Genomic DNA, 22,734 nt, shown 5'->3' with positions numbered 1-22,734 from the left:
GTATAGACCTCATAGCCGGTGCTAATCTTTATAGCACTCCTTTGGAGTTCGGCCTCCATAGAGACGATCAACACATTTTTGATCGTGGCCGACTCCTTTTGGTAAGTCTCATAGGCTTGCTTAGCGGCGGGAGTAGACCTTGCGGTAGGTGGGGCGGGAGAGGCCTCGGTAAGGTAACGAAGCTTGTCATCACCCTCCGCGGCCAAGCGAAGTTGTGCGTCCCAATCGGGAAAATTGGTTCCATTCTTTTCTAATTTACAATGATCCATGAAGGATCGGAGCCATGAAACATTGGTGAGAGTGTTTGATCTTGTGGTCGCGGATGAAATTGGAGTTGCCATTGCAATTTAGAAAACAATTTCGACTACAAAATAAGAAGTGAAGGAATTAATAAACATCTATCGTTTTAATAATACTTGTAAATATTTTAAACAAGTTTTAAGCATTTATATAGTGACCTCTACCCAACTGATGCGTGTCGTTCAACACCAAAACTAAATGCCGACAAGCCTATACTATAAATAGCTAGGGAAGTCGGGTCGAATCCACAGAGAGGCTTTTCTATTAACTGTAGTCTAATCTGTCGGTCACAAACTGGGGGTTTTGAATTTGATGTTCTAACTACTAAAGTTTAAGGGGAAGAGAAAATAAGGGTATAAGAGAAAATAGGGAGAAATGTAAATAAACTATCGGATAAAAGAGATATGCCAGGATTTGATGCACGCCGTGTTCTACGCGTTATCGGGATAACTAGGTCGGCAAGTTTATTAGTAGGAAGGGCTAGGTTATCTCCTTTCAGTCTCAAACCCGACTATACCTTTCGGTCTAAAGTCGCCCTAAGGTCATCCTACTTGACTTTCGCCCTCATAGGAGTCAATTATCAGAACTAAACAAGTCTACCCTTCCAATCTTTCGATCCGGGTCGAGGGTTAACTAAACAGACGGTCTCCTGCGTGCAATCATTTAACCGATCTACAAATAAATTGCTTAGATCTGGTTCCTACCGCATAATTACCTTAGTAGTCGTCCTAACATGCTTCTAACACGGTTTTCCTCATCCCGACATATAAAGAAATTAGCTACGCATGCTAATTATATTAATTAACACAACTAATAACGAAATGCTAACGGAAAACATGATGTGACAATAGTATAAAGCAATAACGAGGTTAGGGCCGAAATTAATAATGAAACTAAAAGAGCAAATATAAAACATAAACAAGAAAAGAGATTAAGGGAAGGAATTATACTATAGTAGCAAATCCGGCGTAAAGAACAACCAAATCCTAGATCGTAAAATTCCAAGCAGTGAACAGTAAACGCAGTAAAAATGTATATGGGAAAATGAATGATAGGTAAAAGATATTAACCTAGTAACTCGTCTTTTTGTTTTTATAACAAAACTTCACGAGTAGTTTTATTAACCTACGGGCTTTATTAGCCCACGTAAAGGAGAACCCCTCGCCCGAGAGGTTAAGGCTCTCGATCGAGCACAGGACAGCTCGATCGAGCACATGGCAACTCGATCGAGGGCTTGACAGTTCGATCGAGCACAGGACAGCTCGATCGAGGGCTTGTGTTCCTCGTGTTCTCAATCGATGACCAAATGTGGTCGATCGAGATCTTGATCACTTCTCGGCCTTCGTAGTAGTCCCGACTTGCTTAATTTGGTTAACTTTCGTCTTCACGCTTCTCCATGCATGAGTCCTTCGTCCTCTTTTCCGTCCATCTTCCAGAGATGCTATCTCGAGGCCACAAAAGGTTGGTTTCCGCTACAAATCTGCAAAATAGCAATAAAAGTACAAAGTAGTCTATTCGGGGTATAAAGCGACATAATATCACTCAAATACATAGAAATGCGTGCCAAAAGAGACTGTAAAAGTCTATATAATATGCACGCATCAAACTTCCCCAAACCAAACATTTACTTGTCCCCAAGCAAACTAAATGCAACTAAAGACCTAATGGAAAGGAGTAACTTTCAGAGCTAACTACTAGTCAATGCCAAACCGCTTTAATGCACAAAATCAACTACTGCCAAGCTCAAAGCAGGTGAACAAATTTATGCATATCATGGAATTACATTGGATGTTCGACCTTGCAAGACTCATAAATTTGGACTCTCCCGGTTCACTCTTCTCTCAGCAAAGCAAATGGTAAGTAAGAATATGTGTGCAGAGAAAGAAGAAATTGCAGACTCTCACCTAGACTGCGACCAACACAACATGTAACGCTAATTAACATGAGTAATGATTCAGTCACCGTACACACGCAAAACCACCGTTCAAGGACTATCACGTGCCGAACAGTTGCATAATATGAATATGTGAGGCTCAATTGGTAAGAAGGGGCAAAATAAATATGGAAATGTGAAGGTAAAAGCCGAGCTAGAACCTAACCAAGACCATAATAAAATACATCCCACTCTTCCAATCATATAAATAACTCAATGCCTTATAATTTGGCATATACAACGCAAGAATCCATAATGAATGTACCTCGTAAAGTATAAATAAGCACGAGAGGTATAAAATATTTTTCAGCTATTTTTTTTTCTTTTTCCTTTTTTTTTCTCTTTTCTTTTTACACGGTTTTTTTTTTCTTTCTTTGGCTGATTTTTTTTTCTTTTTCTTCTTTTTTTTTTCTTTTCTCATTAATACATACTCCAAGATAAGATATACGAGCCAAAATCCGATACATAACAATATATTCCACAAAACTACTAACTAGCTCAGCAAGGGTAGGCTAAATATAGGTTGTAGTTTCAGGGCAACTGGCGGATTTGGCTAATGTGGAGCTCATGGGATAAAATGAGAAAGGGGAATATGCAATAGTTCTCAAAACACGTAATACCGACCACAAACCCATGCGTGCAGGCAAAAAGAAATCAAAACTCATATACATCCGATACGATGAAATGTGGGGAGTAACTACTATCAATTACTAGGAAAACTGGTCATGAATGTCACCAGTTATGGCTCTATATCTCAAAATATATAGGTAGTTTGCCAAAATTACGAGTCAAGTCTAATAATCCGTAGTAAATTCCACAACAAAATTTGAGAAATCACTTTTAATTTTCTTACAAGGCAGTTATGAAAGGCAAGGAATGGCATATAAACGACTAGCAGTGCAAAGTCATCATTAAGGAACTCCAATCCGACTCTGCTATATGCAAAAGTAAACATGCTATGTTATATATTTTTTTATGTTCTGATTTTTTTTTTTTTTATGTTTGTATGAAAAACAAAAGCATAAAGCAGTAAACGTGAATGCAAAACAAAATGCAAATGCAGACGCAAAAGGATGCATATACCCTCCCCAAACCAAAACAGACAATGTCCTCATTGTCTTCACAACTAACTAACTAACAGCAGCAAAATGGGAGATGGGGTACGCAAACCTAATACATGCAACTAAAATACAATAAATAAATACAAAGATGAAAAAGAAAGGAAGACGGTACTCACAAGACGGCTTCCCCAAACCAGCAACAAACTAGGGGAACCTCTAATCGTCGTCTCCAGCTACCTCCTCCGCACCTGGCGTATATGGGGGGTCCTTCGCCTCCTCTCAGGCAGCCCGCTGTGCCGCCTGCTCAGCCCGCAACCGCAACTCTCGTGCTACCGGTGTCTCCTCCACCTCGTCCTCTGAGTCAGAAGGGAGAGGAGGGTACCCACCCTCTGGGTATCGGTAGAAGGAGGGATGCGGCCACCCCTCTGGAATTGGTCGCCGTGCTCGGATGTGGAACTCGTAGATCGGGAAGAAGGCAAGAGCCTGATCTTATCTCATCTCGGAAAGGTACCTGCACATATCCAGAAGCAAGGCATCACGACGCCCTTGGTCCATGACCTCGGGCGCCCCTATAGCAGGAGGGCAAACAAAATTGGCCGGCAGGGCCAATCCGGAAGGAGGAGGGGTAAGCGGGGGCGTGGACGCGGGCGTCGGTCCAGCCTGAGTCTAAGCCTGAGAGCAAGAAGTCGCTCCGGCCTCCCGCTTCCTCTTCTTGGAAGAGGAGGATGCAGGGGTGAAAGTAAGGTGGTAGGTGGGTGGAGGTAGCCTCGCTCCCTCAGCAGCAGTCGGGAGCGGTAAAAGTGGAGGAAGAGTAGGGCACGGTAAGGTAACAGACGTGGAACCACAAATCTTCCACGTCCTCATGCCCTTCTTCTTTGGGAACCAGGCAAAGTCAACCATGGCAGCCAAGTCAAGGTAAGCCTGCTTATGAGGCGCGGTAAGTCCAGGCTCAGAGGGTTAAAGATGGTGGGCAATCCTAGTCACTAGCCCGCCACAGTCAACAGAGGTCTTGACTTTCTTCCCAATTCCGTTCCAATGCTGAGCTACCAAATAAGCAATGTTTAGAACAAACGGGGTACCGTAGTCAATGTTGAGGCACCCTGCGAGAATCGCTAGCTCAGTGTTGGTCACGTTATTGGGCTCAGGTCGCCCAAAGATGGTCTGTCCCATAAGTCGCAAGAAGTAACGGGAAGCAGGTAAGTGTACGTGGGCTCCTCTCCGTGTGGGGTAAGGAGTGTGAGAAAGTGCAGCCCAAAGCGGCTGAAGGATAGCCCGAGGCGGCTCGATGGGGCCGTCACTAACGAGGCCTAGAACCTCCCCAAACCTGGCCAAAGTCCAATGGTGCGACTCATTGCGGAGTCGAAAGTGAATGGAAGGACTAGAGTGGTTGGAAGCGTAAGAGTCGGTGTCAAAAGAGTAGGAGCTGAAAAACTCGTATGTAGGGATACGAATAGCAGCCTCCTGCAAGGTAATCAGACCCGACATTCCCGTCCCGTTCAACAAACTACAGAACTCCTCATAAATTCCTAAGGTCTATAGGTCAGTCCGCGCAATGAAACGGGTGGAGGAGAGAGGGCAACAAAGTAAAGCGGATAACCGAGCCCGGTGATCCGTGGAAACGAAACGTACCGTGGGCAACTCCGGTAAAGGAGTAAGAGTGGCCTCTCTCGCAACTGCAGCCCCAGAAGAGCTGGAAGTAGTGACTAGCTGACTAGCCTGCTGACTCGGCTTAGGTGGCAGCATACCAGGTGTCGGGAATCGAGGCGTGACTCATTGATCCAGCATAGAAAAGGGCCTGGTAGGGGCAGGGGCAGCAGGTGTCACCTCTCCCACAGCCTTGGCTTTTGTGACCTCGGTGGCGGCTGTGGGTTTCTCGTCAGGGTAGAAGCGAAATTAAGGCTGCAGTGGTGGTAACCACCGGAGTAACAACACCAACGGAAGAAGCGACCGCCCCGAGCATTAGCAGCGGTCTCAGGAACGGTCTCAGTGACGGGGGTTTCTTTACTGGAATCCATAACTACAATAGCATCAAGACTAATAATTAAATTACAATTTCAATTGAAAAATTCGTCCTAAACAACCACATAAACCCTAAATCAAAAAAAAGGGAATGGGGATTGCAATTAATTGAAAGAGAAGAGTAAGGTCGAACTTACTTGATGCTAGAATACCCACACAAGCTTAATTAATCGAAACAATAAGCACAAATTCAAAAAATTCGAATTGATAAACCCTAAAAACCCGAAAACTCTAATTAATCGAAAAAGATGGAGTTTGGGAGAGGGCTTTTGATTAATTAGGAATGGTAATTATATGGGTAATTTATTGTAGAAAGATTTTGGGCAAGAAAAACAAATTTTGCAAGGTAATTAATCGATTGAAAATTGCAGGAATGAAGGAATTAGGGTCGAGAAAATAAAGAAGACGATCGAGAAGAGAACTCCCTTTATATACCCGTTAAGCTTCTCGATCGAGATACAAGTTTCTCGATCGAGAGCTTTAGCTCTCAGATCCTTTCGATCGAGTTAATTCATACCTCTCGATCGAGAGGTGGCAGTCCCTTGATCTTCCTCTTACTCGATCGAGAACGGACTCCCTTGATCGAGCTCTTTTTCTTCAAAAATCCTCTCGATCGAGAGCTTTTCCTGCTGGCACGCATTTTAATGTATTATATTTTGAGTGCGGCTTTCTGTACCTGGAAAATTGACAGAAAAAATATCCCAAACTACCAGCAAATTGTCTACAGTCCACAATTGTCTTCTATGCTAAAATTGTCTACATTCTAAGTGTCTAACGCAAATAAAGAAGTTTAAAAAAAATAAAAGAAATTCAAAAATCTATTGTCTATTACAATTTGCACGGGGTTGCAAACCCGGCTAATGCTCAATTAAGTCCTTCAGGCCTCTGCTAGGCCTCTGGCTAACGGAGTTACCCTCAGCTGCGGTAACTTCCAACTTTCTTCTCCAAACATAAGTACCACTTTCCGAAGAATGTCCCAACTTTATTTCTTCTGCCAGAATGCGTGTCATATTGCCACCATCGCCCTCTCCCATTCCAACATTGGAACTCGTTTCGCCTTGGTGAAGTGCCAAAGCTCCCCATCCAGGTCCTATACAAGTAACAACAATAGCACGGTCCTCCTTATCGCTCTCATTCTGAGGCGGAGGTGTGAGTGTAGCAGGTAAAGTAACAACACGAGGGGGCTCAACATCAACAACGGGGATGGAAGGCGACTCAATCATGGGTGGCGTAACAACACCAACCGCAGGAATAGCTTGACACTCCAAAACACGCATATAACCCCTATGAGTAGCGGGTTTAGCAAAAACCAATTCCTCACCACCGACATTAAACGTAAGAGTGCGTAACCCGACATCTATAACCGCTTGCGCAATGTGCAAGAACGGTCTTCCCAGAATAATTAGGGTGTGATTATCTTCGGGTATATCTAACACGACAAAATTGACAGGAATAAGAAATCTTCCTATTTGCACAGGAATATCTTGCAGTACTCCTAAAGGTCGTGACAAGTTCCGATCAGCCATCTGGACCGTCATGTTGGTGCAATGGAATTTAGTGAATCCTAACCGTTTGGCAAAGACAAGGGTAACACGCTAACACTTGCTCCTAAATCACACAACGCATTATCAATTAATTGAACTCCAATGTGACACGGTATCGAAAAACTTCCAGGGTCAGCAAGCTTAGGTGGGGTCCTATTTTGGAGGTGTGCAGAACACCCCTCCGTCAAAGCTACTGTCTCAAAATCATCTATGGTCCTTTTACGCATTAATACTTCTCGCATAAATTTTAGATATGAAGGTACCTGTTTTAGCAGCTCGATAAACGGAACACTTACGTTCAATCCTCGCACAAGTTCACCGAAACGTGCGAACTCAGGCTCCGTCTTCTTGACCCTCTTCAAGCGCCCTGGATATGGAGCATCTTCAATAGGAGCTCCGTTATGCGTGTCACGAATCAAAGCGTTATTAATCATACGCTTGCTCATTGGCCTCGATCGACCACTTTCATCATCAGAATCTCTCGATCGATCACAACTTTTACTCGATCGAGAGACTTCGCCAACAGCAGTGCTCGATCGACCTACAGCAGCCTCTCGATCGAGCTCCATCTCTCCATTTTCTCTCGATCGAGGAACACAAACCTCTCGATCGAGAGCTGTCGTACTGTCAGCAACAGTAGCATTAGAATTTGTGCCAGAAACATCAGTACCAGCAATATCAGCATCAGAATAACTCAGTCCGCTTCTCAATGTTATCATATTCAGCATTTCTTTCCTCTTTTCAGATTGAGAAGGCAGCTGTCCGGGTTGCCTCGTTGATTGATTTGCGGCAACTTGAGCTATTTCGGACTCAAGCAATTTGATAATAGCATTGGTTGCTTGGTCCAACCTATTCACTTGTGTAGCGAGAGCTTGAATCATGAATTTCAACTCTCCCACTTCTAAAATTCCTCCAGATGAAGAACTTCCTTGCTGCGGATTTGGAAATTGCGGGGGTTTTTATAACTTTGCTTATGTGGTGGCACATAAGCTTGTTGCTGCGGTGGAGGAGTAGGAAGGACATTTTGACTGGACCAACGCAGATTTGGATGGACATACCCCGATTATACCCTTGACGGTACTGCTAGAAAGAAAAGACTTGCTCTCTATCAGCAAAACAGTCAATAACAACGTGCCCCAGCTCACCGCATCTCTCACAAAGATTCGTATCGTCTTTCTTTAGCATGTGAACCGTTTGTTGACTCCCTGGAGACTGCATCTCCAATTGGTCAAACCTAGCATTAAGCCTTTCGAACTTAGCATCCATATCCTCACATTCGACATTAGCTATCGTCCGTGTACCACTCCGCGGATTCCCATATTCTGCAGTGTGATTAGCTATCTCCTCAATAAGCTTCCAGCCCTTATCATCATCAACCTCGCGCTGGAATCTACCATTAGCTTCAACATCTAAAATGGCTCTATGATCATCATACAACCCATTATAGAATTGGTTGCATAAAAACAACTGTTGGAATCCATGATGGGGTAGCGATCTCACAGCTTTCTTAAAGCGGCACCATGCTTCAAACAGATTTTCAGAACCCGTCTGCTTGAAATTAGTAATCTGGGCCCTCAATGCATTAGTCCTATACAGAGGAAAGTACTTCTTATAGAAGGCTAGAGCTAAAGTAGTCCAATCCGTGATACCTGCTGCTTCTCTATCCAGGTCCGTCAACCATTCCCTCGCATTATCGGTCAGAGAGAAAGGAAAGAGAACTTCCTTTATCTTGTCTTGGGTCACTCCCTTGGATGTAGGGATGGATGAACAATAATTAGCAAATCTTTCCATATTTTTCCTAGGATCCTCGCTCGGGACCCCCCGATACAAATTCCGTTCGACCAAATTGATGTAGGACGGCCGAATGTCGAAGGTATTGCCGTCCTCATCGGTAGACAATTTGAACCCCTTCGGAATATAGTCAGCAGTAGGCTCCGAATGACTTGCGATATTAGGCATTTTGACTGGAATAATAGTCTCACGAATATAAGTTTCCTCAATAACCGAACTGTCAGAAGTACTCAAGACTTCCTCCCGACGAACTCTTTCTTACTCCCTCTTTCTGCGTAAAAAGGATCTTTCGGGTTCAGGATCAGCCTCAACTAATTCACCCCTACGAGACCTGCGCATACACAGCTAAAAGGAAATAAATAAGAGCAGCCTTAAGGAAATAAAATTCCTTAAGACAAGACAGAAATAAACAACACAGATAAAAATGAAAATAGCCTCCCCGGCAGCGGCGCCAAAATTTGATGCGTGTCGTTCAACACCAAAAATAAATGCCAACAAGCCTATACTATAAATAGCTAGGGAAGACGGGTCGAATCCACAGAGAGGCTTTTCTATTAACTGTAGTCTAATCTGTCGGTCACAAACTGTGGGTTTTGAATTTGATGTTCTAACTACTAAAGTTTAAGGGGAAGAGAAAATAAGGGTATAAGAGTAAATAGGGAGAAATGTAAATAAACTATCAGATAAATAGAGATATGCCAGGATTTCAGTACGCCGTGTTCTACGCGCTATCGGGATAACTAGGTCGGCAAGTTTATTAGTCGGAAGGGCTAGGTTATCTCCTTTCGGTCTCAAACCCGACTATACCTTTCGGTCTAAAGTCGCCGTAAGGTCATCCTACTTGACTTTCGCCCTCATAGGAGTCAATTATCAGAACTAAACAAGTCTACCCTTCCAATCTTTCGATCCAGGTCGGGGGTTAACTAAACAGACGGTCTCCTGCGTGCACTCATTTAACCGATCTACAAATAAATTGCTTAGATCTGGTTCCTACCGCATAACTACCTTAGTAGTCGTCCTAACATGCTTCTAACACGGTTTCCCTTATCACGGCATATAAAGAAATTAGCTACGCATGCTAATTATATTAACTAACACAACTAATAACGAAATGCTAACGGAAAACATGATGTGACAATAGTATAAAGCAATAACGAGGTTAGGGCCAAAATTAATAATGAAACTAAAAGAGCAAATATAAAACATAAACAAGAGAAGAGATTAAGGGAAGGAATTATACTATAGTAACAAATCCGGCGTAAAGAACAACCAAATCCTAGATCGTAAAATTCCAAGCAGTGAACAGTAAACGCAGTAAAAATGTATATGGGAAAATGAATGATAGGTAAAAGATATTAACCTAGTAACTCGTCTTTTTGTTTTTATAACAAAACTTCACGAGTAGTTTTATTAACCTACGGGCTTTAATAGCCCACGTAAAGGAGAACCTCTCGATCGAGAGGTTAAGTCTCTCGATCGAGCACAGGACAGCTCGATCGAGCACATGGCAACTCGATCGAGGGCTTGACAGTTCGATCGAGCACAGGACAGCTCGACCGAGGGCTTGTGTTCCTCTGTGTTCTCGATCGACATCCAAATGTGGTCGATCGAGATCTTCAGTCACTTCTCAGCTTCCGTAGTAGTCCTGACTTGCTTAATTTGGTTAACTTTTGTCTTCACGCTTCCCCATGCATGAGTCCTTCGTCCTCTTTTCCGTCCATCTTCCAGAGATGCTATCTCGAGGCCACAAAAGGTTGGTTTCCGCAACAAATATGCAAAATAGCAATAAAAGCACAAAGTAGCCTATTCGGGGTATAAAGCGACATAATATCACTCAAATACATAGAAATGCGTGCCAAAAGAGACCGTAAAAGTCTATATAATATGCACGCATCACCAACTATTATAAATGATCTTGAGATCCAAATTCATATCAATTCGGGCACGGTGAGCCAATTCATCCCTTATTAATATAACTCGGTAGATTAACTCTTTAATCGATTATACTTCTATAACTCTCGGTCGATAAAATTACTTTAATATTATCTTTTGCCCGGAACACATGCGACTACGGTCACGAATACTTCCGTTGAGCTCAATCCAAATTTCGATGTAATAACAATTTACTACCCACTTACCCAACGTAACAAGTTTAGCACCCCGGTGTGCGGAGCCTCCTGTTTGGTAAGGCTAATTCTTAATTATTATTTAGTGAGAGGTCATGTCAATTTATTATCTATCTCGTTTTAAGTGAACTAAAGCGGTGAACTACAATAATCAAAATTGACACGGTCGATGACTCGATAAAATAATATGTGATACCGTCGTTTAGTACCAAAATTTAATTTATAGTTCCAAACTAAAACTATAGCTAGTGATAGTAAGGGTCGAACCAGAGAGAGACAAGGTTGATTTTGTTTGCTATTTTTCAGTCTACAAAAGTAACAGATAATTGGGGGTTTTTGAGTTTGGTTGATTAACTGGCTAATTGCTAAAATGAAAATTCTTAACAAGATAGAAAGAGGATCGGGAACTTCGGTTCACCATGGCAAATAACAGGTCAGTCAAGCAACAGAGGTCTTATAATACGATCTCAGGGAAGATAAGCTAGTCTTTCGATCAAAGCTCAAATAACCTCACGGTCTAATAATTCCCTAGAATTTATCAAAGCTTTCACTCAAGAGAAATTCTAAATCTAACGATAAATCAAATTACCAATCTTTCAATCTAGCAAAGAAATCTATCAAAAGATAGCGAGACCAATACGGAAGAACTCATGCTACACGACAATCCTAATTTAATACCATGGCTCACCTTATTCCCAATCAAAGGAATTACCTACGCATAATCATAACTACACTAATTGCGAAATTAATAATAAAAAACAAATTCAACATGATGGAATCTAACTAGAACAAAGGAGAAGAATTCAATTGCTGAATTTAATTGATGAAACAAAAATCAAAATAACAAGGAAAAATAAGAAAGAGGAACAATTGCATAAAAAGCTTACTAATTGAATATCAAGAACAAAGCATTCGAATCCAAGGTTTAGTCTCAAGCTAGATCTGAAAAACTAAGTTTTTTTTTTAATGAAAGCCTAACCTAAAAATTGCTGCGTTTCTCATCGATAAAAAGATACCCAAAGTTAATTACAAGTTGGGCTTTTGAAAGTCTAACACGGAGAAATAATTAACAGCTCGAAATCAGGTCGATCGACAGGCCAGAGTGGTCGATCGACTGAGTATGCGGAACAGTAGCTTCTGACTGAGCTCCAATGGTCGATCGACTGAAAAGCATTGTCGATCGACTGAAAATGCTGAGCAGTGGCTCCTTGTTGCTTCCAATCAACTCTTCACTCCTTGCACGCATCCCAAGGTGAGTAAATGCGACTCTCCTTCTTCTTGGCTTCCTTGAACTTGCTTCCGGAGGACGAATTTTGCTTGATTTAGCCCACTTCCGCGCATTCCTACAATAAATCATAGAAAATGCAAAGTAAACCGTTTCGAGAGAAATAGCAGCCTTAAGCTACCAATTATGCATAGAAATACATGCCAAAACAACAGATAAAGTGTATAGAAAATGCACGTATCAAATCTCCCCAAACCAAACCTTGCTTATCCCCAAGCAAGCACTATGACCCGTATAAAAAAAAACTAAATGGAACGGAGTACATTTCAGAGCTAACCACAAGTCAATGCCAAACCATTTAATGCCCAAAGTCAACCACTGCAAAGCTTAAATCAAGTGAACAAATTTATGCATATCATAGAATTAAGTCGGGCGTTCGACCTTGCAAGACTTATACAATCGGACTCTCCGGGATCACTCTTTTCTCAGCAAAGCAAATGGTAAGATAATATGTAAAAGAGAGGGAAGAAAAGTATAGTCTCTCACCTAGACTGCGACCGACAAAACATGTATGCTTGACTAGCATGAATAATTATTCTATTTACCGTACATACGCATAACCACCGTCAAGGACTATCACATGCCGAACTATTGCAACATTTGGGTATGTGAGGCTAAGTGGGAAAGAAGGGGCAAAACAATTATGGAAGAGTGAAGGTAAGAGCCAAGCTAGTACCTAATGAACCATTAGAACCTGTATCCCGTTCTTCCAACTCAATAAAAAATAACCATGCCTTTATTGACTAGGCAACACACAAATCCAAACGAACGCCTCCAAATCAAGAGGTAAGCACATGAGACGTGTTTTTTTTTATTTCAGCCAAGACTTTATTATTTTCAAGACTCTCTTTTTTTTTCTTTTTTTTTCTTGTTTCTTTCTTTTTCTTTCATTTTCATTTTTTTTTTCAAGATCTGAACCGGTGGTCGATCGACCAATGATGGCAGTCGATCGACCACCCTGCACACACCAAAGCATTCTGCCCAGGTAAACAACTCATCTTTTTTTTTTTCATTTTTCTGAATTTTTCCTTTCTTCATGTTTTCAGGCTGAATTAATTCCTTCACTTCTCAAAAATACCCGCTGCAATATTATAAGAGCGAACCAAAACAGCTTAAATCAACAAATTCCTCTACTACTTCCTAGCTTGGCACAACGCTAGGCTAAGTATGGAATGTAGTTGAGGGCAACTGACAATTTTGGCTTATAGTGGAGTTAATGGGGTAAAATGAGAAAGGGGAAGATGCAATAGTTCTCAAAACATGCAATACCGACCACAAACCAATGCGTATAGGCAATAAGCAATCAAAACTCATACACGTGCAAAACATGAAATGAAGGGAGTAACTACTCTCAATCCTAAATTAACCGGTCATAAATGTCACCAGTTATAGGCTCTATATCTCAGAAGGTATAAGTAGTTTGTCAAAAGTAATGAGTCAAGTCTAATTGCCCGAAATGGATTCCATAACAAAATTTGAGAGGTCACTTTTAATTCTTGCTAAGCAGCTATGAAAAAGCAAGGAATGGCATATTTGACTAATAGAGCAAAATCATCATTAATAACTCCGATCCGACTCAACTATATGCAAAAGTAAACGTGATATTTTTGGTTTTTATGAATTTTTTCAATTTTTTCTTTGTTTTTTTTTTGAATGGTGAAAATAAAAACAAATGCAAATAGAAATGCACTAAACATGTGACTGAAATGCAATAAAAAACAAATGCAGATGCAAAACAAAAGGCATATGCAAATACCCTCCACAAACCAAAACGCACAATGTCCCCATTGTGCTCAACAGCAAATCACCAGCAGAAAAATGGGAGAATAAAAGCATAAAAAGTAAAAGGAAGCGAAAAGAGAAAGGAAAATAACTCACAAAATACGACCTTCCCAAAACCAGCCAAAACGGGGAGGTCACCAGCATCTAATCTCCACCCTCGTAGTCGGAGTCTCGTCCTCGTCGGACCCGAGTCACTCTCCTCCTCCTCCTCGCCAGCGGCAGGAGTGGCCCTCCGGAAACGGAATGAGTGGCTCTCCGGAAGTGGAGGGACCAGAGTGGTGGTGGTAGGAGTAGGTCTGCTAGCGACACGAGGGTAGCCACCCACGGGGGAACAAAGTAAGAAAGGTGAGCCCAGTCACCCGTGAAAGCATCCCCCCTCCCCCGAGCGAGCTCGTCGTAGACCGGGCAGGGGCGATGGCCGTGTCCAATCCGTGCTCGTTGAAGCTCCTGCACAAATCACCCAAGACACGTGACATTGGCCTCTGGTCCATGACCGGAGGGACAACCAAAGGAGTAGGAGGTAGAAAAGTGGATGAACCAAAGAGTAGGGGTGGTAGTGGAGGTAGGGGTGCCGTGAAGAGGAGGCACGAGCCCTCCTCGAAGTGCTAGCGAAGGTGTGGCCGCCACGAGAGGAAGCCTGTAACTAGGCGGGGCGGCGAGCCGCCCCCTCAACAAAGTGGTAAGGGGCGGGACGGGAGGGTAGCCGATGGATGTGGATGCGGTCACAGATGAAAGAATCAATCTTCCACCGCATCTGTCTATCGATCCAATAAACACCCCTCGCGTAACGGAGGTCCATGAAACGCAGCTCAGGGTCGATGGGGTCCTCCTATCGAGGGAAAAGTAAAACAAGGCGGTTGGCGATACGTGTCACCAATCCGCCACAGGCAATGGTGGTCAAGGTGCCCTCACTTACAGTCTGAAAGTGAGCGGCGGTCAAGTAGGCAATGTTATAGATGCGGGCTCTCCGACGCTCAACGTTCAGATAGCCCGCCAAAATCGACAGCTCAATATTATTCACATTATTAGACTCTTTACGACCAAAAATGGTATTACCCATTAGCCGTAGAAAATAACGAAGAGGGGGCAAGTGGACGGAAGTGCCCGTCCTCCTCGACCCGTAAGTGTCACCGATACAAGACCACATGGCCCGGTGAGTGTCAGAGGGGTCCGAGGTTCTGCCCTCGAAGTAAAGACCCAGAAAACCCGCAAAATCAGCAAGTGTTAGAGAATAATTGACATTAAAAAGTCGAAAGGAAATGCAGGGTTTGGTCGCATCAGCCTCAAAGGCTGTGGAGTCAAAAGCGTAAGAGGAAAAGAATTCAAGGGTCATAACATAGTACGTGAACTCAGCCATGTCCACTAAACCTGTCATACCCGTCCCATTTAGCGGGGACACGACTCGACTAATGACCTAGTTTCTCCAAAGTGTCTTTGTGGAGAAACCGGGTAGCTGTGATCTTTACACTCGAAACAAAGAAGGAAAATTTAGCGCGCTTAATAGGCTTATCAAAGATAACCTGCGGATAGTCAGGTAGACTATCCGTAGTGGATTCTATCATCAGGGGCGGTCCTCGTTGCCGCTAGCTGGCCTTTGGCTCGATTGTCCCTCTTGCATTGGCTCTTTTCTCTTTGTCATTGTTGTTACCTGCAAAACAGCCCATAAGCAACGAAAAACCCCTTAGCAATGTCAATATCTGGAAACCCGAATCAAGATCAAACCTGGAAGCGAATTAGGGTTTCGAATAAATTGGGGGAAACGGCTTAAAACACGTCCTAACTGCTTATTTGCGTCGAAAAACAAGGGGGAAAGAGTAGACTAAGCAATTAAAGTACAAGGATGACAAGAAATCAAACCCTAGAATCGATTTCCCCAAATCGATTTTCCGTCTCAAGGGCACATTACTCGAAAATTTCGCATGGAACTTCAGCAAAACTCGAATAAAAGGCATAAAGATAAGATTAAAAACACACCTTGATGATTTCCTTGAAGATTAAAGCAAGAAAGGAAGAGAGTGAGACGGATTTGCAGTTGAAAACGCGAAAAAGGGAGAGGAAATAGGGTTTGGCCTTTTCTGATTTTGGGAAAATGAAAGAATAAAAGAGTAAGGGATGAAGACTTCCCTTATTAGCTAAATTCTGAACCCGCGAAGTGGTCGATCGACCAGATTACCTACACAGTAGCTTCTGGACTCTCCTCGTCAGTCGATCGACTGAATGGACAGGTCGATCGACTGCAAACGCTGGCGTTTAGGCTGTAATTCGTCAGAAATTCCTTTGCCATCATACTTTCCCGTCCTTTCCTCACAAAAATCAAGCACTCCTCCTACGCACTTTGCATAAAATGAATTCCTGCAGAAATTATCAAAGGCGTACAATTTTCCCAAACCAAGAAATTGCAAAAATGCATGAAATTAAACAAAAACTCAAAAGAAAGGCGAAATAAATAAATAAAAGAAAACAAAGCAAAATTCCTAAATTACAAAATAATTACAACCTGGGTTGCCTCCCAGTTAGCGCTGGTTTAAGAGGTCCCGCACGACCTTGTTACCTCACTTTTCATCATCTGATAGCGGATCGAAGTACAAAACCTCGACCTTCCCAACATATGCATCTGATCCATGATAGTGCTTCACATATTGGCCATTTACCTTGAACCTTTCTCCAGCAAAGGTCTCCAATTCAATTGATCCGAACTTTGTGACAGCTGTGACCGTATAGGGGCTGGTCCACCTGGATTTCAGCTTACCAGGAAATAAATGGATACGAGCGTTAAAAAGAAGTACCTTATCGCCAATATGGAACTCGCGCTTGATGATTCTCTTGTCGTGCCAGCGCTTTGATTTCTCCTTGTAGATCCTTGCATTGTCATAGGCCGACCTAAATTCCTCTAGCTCATTCAAATTTTGTGTCATGCGTTTCTCACGAGAGAGGTTAGGATCTAAATTCAAATCACAAATAGCCCACCAAGACTTACGCTCTAACTCAACAGGTAAATGACATGTCTTACCATAAATCAATCGGTATGGTGACATCCCGATTGGCGTTTTAAACGCAGTTCTATAAGCACATAAGACATCAGCTAACTTAAGACTCCAATCTTTCCGTGATTTAGAAACAACTTTAGCTAAGACTTCTTTCAATTCTCTGTTAGAAACCTCAACTCACGACCACTAGTTTGGGGATGATACCCCAAACCTCTACGATGTTGGACACCGAATTTAGTCAATAAAGCACTAAGTTGTTTCTCTTTAAAATGCATTCCCCCATCGCTAATGACAATCCGAGGGACACCAAAACGAGGGAAAATGATCTTTTTAAACAGTTTAATCACGGCCTTTGCATCGCAATGGGGGGTAGCAATAGCTTCCATCCATTTGGATACATAATCTACTGACTACGAGGATATATTTATTACCTTGATCGCTTCGGAAAAGGTCCTTGATAATCAATGCCCCGGACATCGAAAATCTCAACCTCAAGAATGCCTACCCGAGGCATCTCATGTCTCTTGAAATATTCCCGATCTTTGACAAGCATCGCACTCAGCAACAAAACTGCGACAATCTGCATGTAAAGTAGGCCAATAGAAACCAGATTGGAGTACCTTAGCTACGGTCCTGGACGGACCGTGATGACCACCGTAGGCAGAAGAGTGGCAAGCCTCTAAGATATCCTTCACCTCCCACTGAGGTACGCATCTCCGGATGAGACCGTCTGCGCATTCCTTGAAAACATAAGGATCATCCCAAAAATATTGTCTAGCATCATAGGCAAACCGCTTCTTCTCGTCGCCATGAAAGCTCGGGTGGTATCCTACCATCACAAAGAAAGTTATCAAAATCAAAGCAAACCACGGAGGTGGATAAGACCCTGAAGTAGTAATAGCTAACAAACTCTCATCGGGAAAAGAATCATTAATAGGCAACGAATCCTCCCTTTCTGTCACCGCAGACGAGATAGGTGGTCAGCTACCACATTCTCTCGCTCCTTTCTTATCTCTGATCTCCAAATCAAACTCCTGCAAAAGGAGTATCCACCTCAAAAGCCTCGGCTTCGCATCTTTCGTAATAAAGAGAGTCTTCAACGCTGCATGATCAGCATAAACAATAACCTTAGAACCTAACAAAATAAGATCGAAATTTGTCTAAGGCAAAAACAACAGCTAGAAACTCTTTCTCAGTGGTAAAATAGTTGACTTGAGCCTCATCCAGAGTTCGGCTCGCATAGTATATGGCATTCAAAGCTTTATTCTTTCATTTGTCCCGAACTTCACCGATCGCATAATCGCTGGCATCACACATGATCTCAAATGGGAGGTCCCAATCAGCGGTGAATGATTGGCGCAGAAACTAGGGCCTCCTTTAACCTGTTAAAAGCGACATGGCACTCATCAATAAATTCAAAGACAAACATCCTTAAGGAGCAATTGTGTAAGTGGTTTAGCAATTTTTGAAAAATCCTTAATGAAACGCCGGTAAAAACCAGCGTGACCTAGGAAACTCCTCACTCCTTTAACATTCACGGGAGGAGGTAATTGCTCAATCACTTGCACCTTTGCCTTGTCAACATGTATACCTTTATCAGAAATCAGATGCCCTAACAAAACTCCCTCATTGACCATAAACTGACACTTTTCCCACTTTAAAACAAGATTAACATCTATACAACGCTGCATGACTTTATCAAGGTTAGCTAAACAACGATCAAAGTCACTGCCATAAACTGAGAAATCATCCATGAATACTTCCATAATATTCTCTATATAATCAGAAAAAATCCCCATCATGCACCTCTGAAAGGTAGTAGAGGCGTTACACAATCCGAAAGGCATTCTACGATACGCAAAAACACTCTGTGGACAGGTAAAAGTAGTCTTACTCGATCGTCCAGGATGAATAGGGATCCGAAAGAACCCGAATATCCGTCTAGAAAAAGAAAAATTTGTTAGAAGCAAGTCTTTCAGTCATTTGGTCAACAAAAGGGAGGGGAAATGGTCTTTCTTGGTGGCGGCATTCAACTGTCTATAATCAATGCACATCCGCCACCCCGTCACTACTCGAGTTGGTATTAATTCATTTTTATCATTTTTAACCACGGTAGTCCCTCCTTTCTTCGGGACCACCCGAATCGGGCTAACCCACTTGGAGTTGCCAATCGTATAAATAATACCCGCATCAAGTAGTTTCATCACCTCGGCCCATAACAACTTCTCGCATCTTCGGGTTCAACTTGCGTTGACCTGTTTGTAAGGCTTGTGGCCCTCTTCCAGCTCTATCCTATGCATACAAACATCGGGGATGATGCCCTTAATGTCATCCAGAGAGTAACCCAAAGCCTTCCTGTTTTTCTTAAGTACACACATCAAAGCATACGGTGGTCATCATTGAGCTTAGAGCTAACAATAGTGGGTCACGCTCCGTATCATCTAGAAAAACATACTTAAGATTAGGAGGAAGTGGCTTACGCTCCGGTACCTTTACCTCTACAAAGATAGACAGAATCGGCTTCAATGGTGTAGCAAGTGTTCACCAAGTTATCTTTGGCCAGGCTTAAAAGCATCTCATCTTCTTCTTCATTGAGCTCGTAGCTCTCCATTGAGGCAACCAAAGCATCCGGCTCCTCAAAGCATTCTCCACAGTATTACCCGCACACTCATCTAAATGGGTTAGATCGGCTAAGGGATACTTGGCTAAGGATTCCCTCCAATTACAAGTAACAACCCTGTCAACAATATCAATGGAATAACACGTATCCTCATCAAGCAGGTTGGTTGCCTTGTGAGCAAGATCAACTCAATGGTGTCATCCCCTACCTCTAAGGTGATGGTTCCGCGTTTGACATCTTTCACAAATTTTTGTATGTAAGAACGGTCTGCCTAAAATAATAGGTATCCGACTATCCTCCGCAATGTCCAAAACAACGAAATCGACAGGAATAAAAACTTACCCACTCGAACGGGTACATCCTCTAGAACACCTATAGGTCTCTGAGTCGATCTATTTGCCATTTGAACGGTAATATCGGTCACCTTAAGTCTACCAATGTTTAACCTTTCACAAACAGAATACGGCATGACACTAACACTGGCCCCTAAGTCACAGAGGGACTTTCCAATTACGTGGTTACCTATAGTGCAAGGAATTGAAAAACTACCCGGGTCCTTTAATTTAGGTGGCACATTAACTTGTGAAAGAGCATTACATTCCTCCACAAACGCAACATTACCATCATCACGAAAATTTCTCTTACGATTCATAATATCTTTCATAAATTTAGCGTAAGAGGGTACCTGGGTAATTAAATCAGTGAAAGGAACCGTTACCTCGAGATTCTGGACCATCTCCAGAAACTTACCAAACTTACGCTCCAGCTTGGTAGTTTTCAAACGCTCCGGATACGGGACTGCAACACTGGCCGTAGGATCAGTAACCTTCGGCTTCCGTAGGTTTAAAACCCCCGTCAAATCATCAATGAGTGACGAATCATGCAAACTAGTTGACGGATTTGCATCCTGCTCTGGAGGTCCAGTCGATCGACTGGTAGGGGTCTTCCTTTGGCTTGTCGGGACTTTCATAAGAAAGGCCACTTCTGAGATTGATGGCATTGATCGTCTCAACCGGCCCTTCACATTTGTTTGAAGAATTAGCGGCTTGCTTAGCCTCCATATTCTCCAATTGTTTCACAAAATTCCGTGAGGACTCAATCCCGGCTGCTTCCATATTCGCCACTTGAACCAAAACGAGTTGGACCATCTCTCTTAACTTCTCGATCTCATCTGAGTTTTGAACAGGAATTTCGACTTTCTCCTTGGAAGCTTCAGAAGTCTCGAGCTTCTCGAGACGGGTAGAAATGGAAGTCATAAGTGTCACAACAGCAGTCATTTCTTCACTTTGCTTTCGTGACTTTCCACGTGAACTTCCAAACTCGGCTTTATGGATCGCCATCTCCTCAATGGTGTTCCAACCTTTACTTTGACCGGTATTATTTTGGAACCTACCATTAGCTGCATCCAAAATGACTTTGTAATCATCATATAAAGCATTGTAAAATAGGTTGCAAAGATACCATTCTTTGGAAACCATGATGAGGGACAGCTCGGACCAAACGTTTGAAACGTCCCCATGCTTCACAAAAATCTTCGTCGGCTCCTTGCTGAAAACTCGTGATTTTACCCTTCAAGGCATCGGTCTTTGAAAGTGGGAAGTACTTCTTGTAGAAGGCTAATGCTAAAGATGTCCAATCGTGACTCAGTGCTACTCTATCGAGGTAGCGGTACCAATCTCGCGCCGAATCCTTCAAGGAGTATAAGAACATAAACCCCTTTACTTCATCTTGAGTTACCCCCTCCGGTATAGGTATTGAACAACAATAGTCCGTGAAAATTTCCATATGTTTCAAGGGGTCTTCATCTGGCAGACCCGCGAACTGATTCCGTTCCACTAAATCAATATAAGAGGAACGAAACTCGAATTTACCGGTAGTAGGGGTAGGTAACTGGCGCCCCTTTGGAAGGTGGTGCTCCTTTGGCTGAAAATTATCGTATATCGTAGCCATAACTTCCAAAGTGAGAGTACTCAAGTCTTCCTCTCAAAAACCTGTCTTCTAACTGTGCAAAAGCAAAACTAGAAGCAAAGGTAAGCAACGGCCTCAAGGAACAAAAGTTCCTTGAGACAAGAAAAATAAACTAAAATAAAGCAAACAGAATTACACCGTCTCCCCGGCAACGGCGCCAAAATTTGATACCGTCGTTTAGTACCAAAATTTAATTTATAGTTCCAAACTAAAACTATAGCTAGTGATAGTAAGGGTCGAACCACAGAGAGACAAGGTTGATTTTGTTTGCTATTTTTGATCTACAAAAGTAATGAGATAATTGGGGGTTTTGAGTTTGGTTGATTAATCGGCTAATTGCTAAAATGAAAATTCTTAACAAGATAGAAAGAGGATCGGGAACTTCGGTTCACCATGGCAAATAACAGTCGAGTCAAGCAAAGAGAGGTCTTATAATACGGTCTCGGGGAAGATAAGCTAGTCTTTCGATCAAAGCTCAAATAACCTCACGGTCTAATAATTCCCTAGAATTTATCAAAGCTTTCACTCAAGAGAAATTCTAAATCTAACGATAAATCAAATTACCAATCTTTCAATCTAGCAAAGAAATCTATCAAAAGATAGCGAGACCAATACGGAAGAACTCATGCTACACGACAATCCTAATTTAATACCATGGCTCACCTTATTCCCAATCAAAGGAATTACCTACGCATAATCATAACTACACTAATTGCGAAATTAATAATAAAGAACAAATTCAACATGATGGAATCTAACTAGAACAAAGGAGAAGAATTCAATTCTTTGAATTTAATTGATGAAACAAAAATCAAAATAACAAGGAAAAATAAGAAAGAGGAAGAATTGCATAAAAGGCTTACTAATTGAATATCAAGAACAAAGCATTCGAATCCAAGGTTTCCGTCTCAAGCTAGATCTGAAAAACTAAGTTTTTTTTCAACATGAAAGCCTAACCTAAAAATTGCTGCGTTCTACTGATAAAAAGATACCCAAAGTTAGTTACAAGTTGGGCTTTTGAAAGTCTAACACGGAGAAATAATTATCAGCTCGAAATCAGGTCAATCGACAGGCCAGAGTGGTCGATCGACTGAGTATGCGGAACGGTAGCTTCGATCGAGCTCCGGTGGTCGATCGATCGAAAAGCATTGTCGATCGATCGAAAATGCTTGAGCGATGGCTCCTTGTTGCTTCCAATCAACTCTTCACTCCTTGCACGCATCCCAAGGTGAGTAAATGCGACTCTCCTTCTTCTTGGCTTCCTTGAACTTGCTTCCGGAGGACGAATTTGGCTTGATTTAGCCCACTTCCGCGCATT

At 42.4% G+C, this 22,734-nt stretch overlaps 1 protein-coding gene and 1 non-coding gene across 2 annotated transcripts; one reads left to right on the top strand and one right to left on the bottom strand.

Annotated features, from left to right (window-relative positions):
• Positions 1-6,877: 6,877 nt before the first annotated feature.
• LOC141631506 (uncharacterized) lies at positions 6,878-7,738 on the bottom strand. Its single transcript, XM_074444169.1, has 2 exons — positions 7,483-7,738; positions 6,878-7,224 (listed from the first exon to the last, which is right to left on the bottom strand). Exons 1-2 carry the CDS (start codon positions 7,736-7,738, stop codon positions 6,878-6,880), a joined length of 603 nt encoding a protein of 200 aa, XP_074300270.1.
• A 13,181-nt stretch (positions 7,739-20,919) lies between these two features.
• LOC141636622 (small nucleolar RNA R71) lies at positions 20,920-21,028 on the top strand. Its single transcript, XR_012541226.1, has one exon. It is a non-coding gene; the product is annotated as a small nucleolar RNA R71 (small nucleolar RNA).
• The last annotated feature ends 1,706 nt before the right edge of the window (positions 21,029-22,734 follow it).

This window comes from Silene latifolia, chromosome Y (genome assembly GCF_048544455.1).
Source record: "Silene latifolia isolate original U9 population chromosome Y, ASM4854445v1, whole genome shotgun sequence".
NCBI classification, from domain to species: domain Eukaryota; kingdom Viridiplantae; phylum Streptophyta; class Magnoliopsida; order Caryophyllales; family Caryophyllaceae; genus Silene; species Silene latifolia.
Note: the sequence above shows the minus strand (reverse complement) of the source record. Positions and strands in the feature narration are given on the sequence as shown.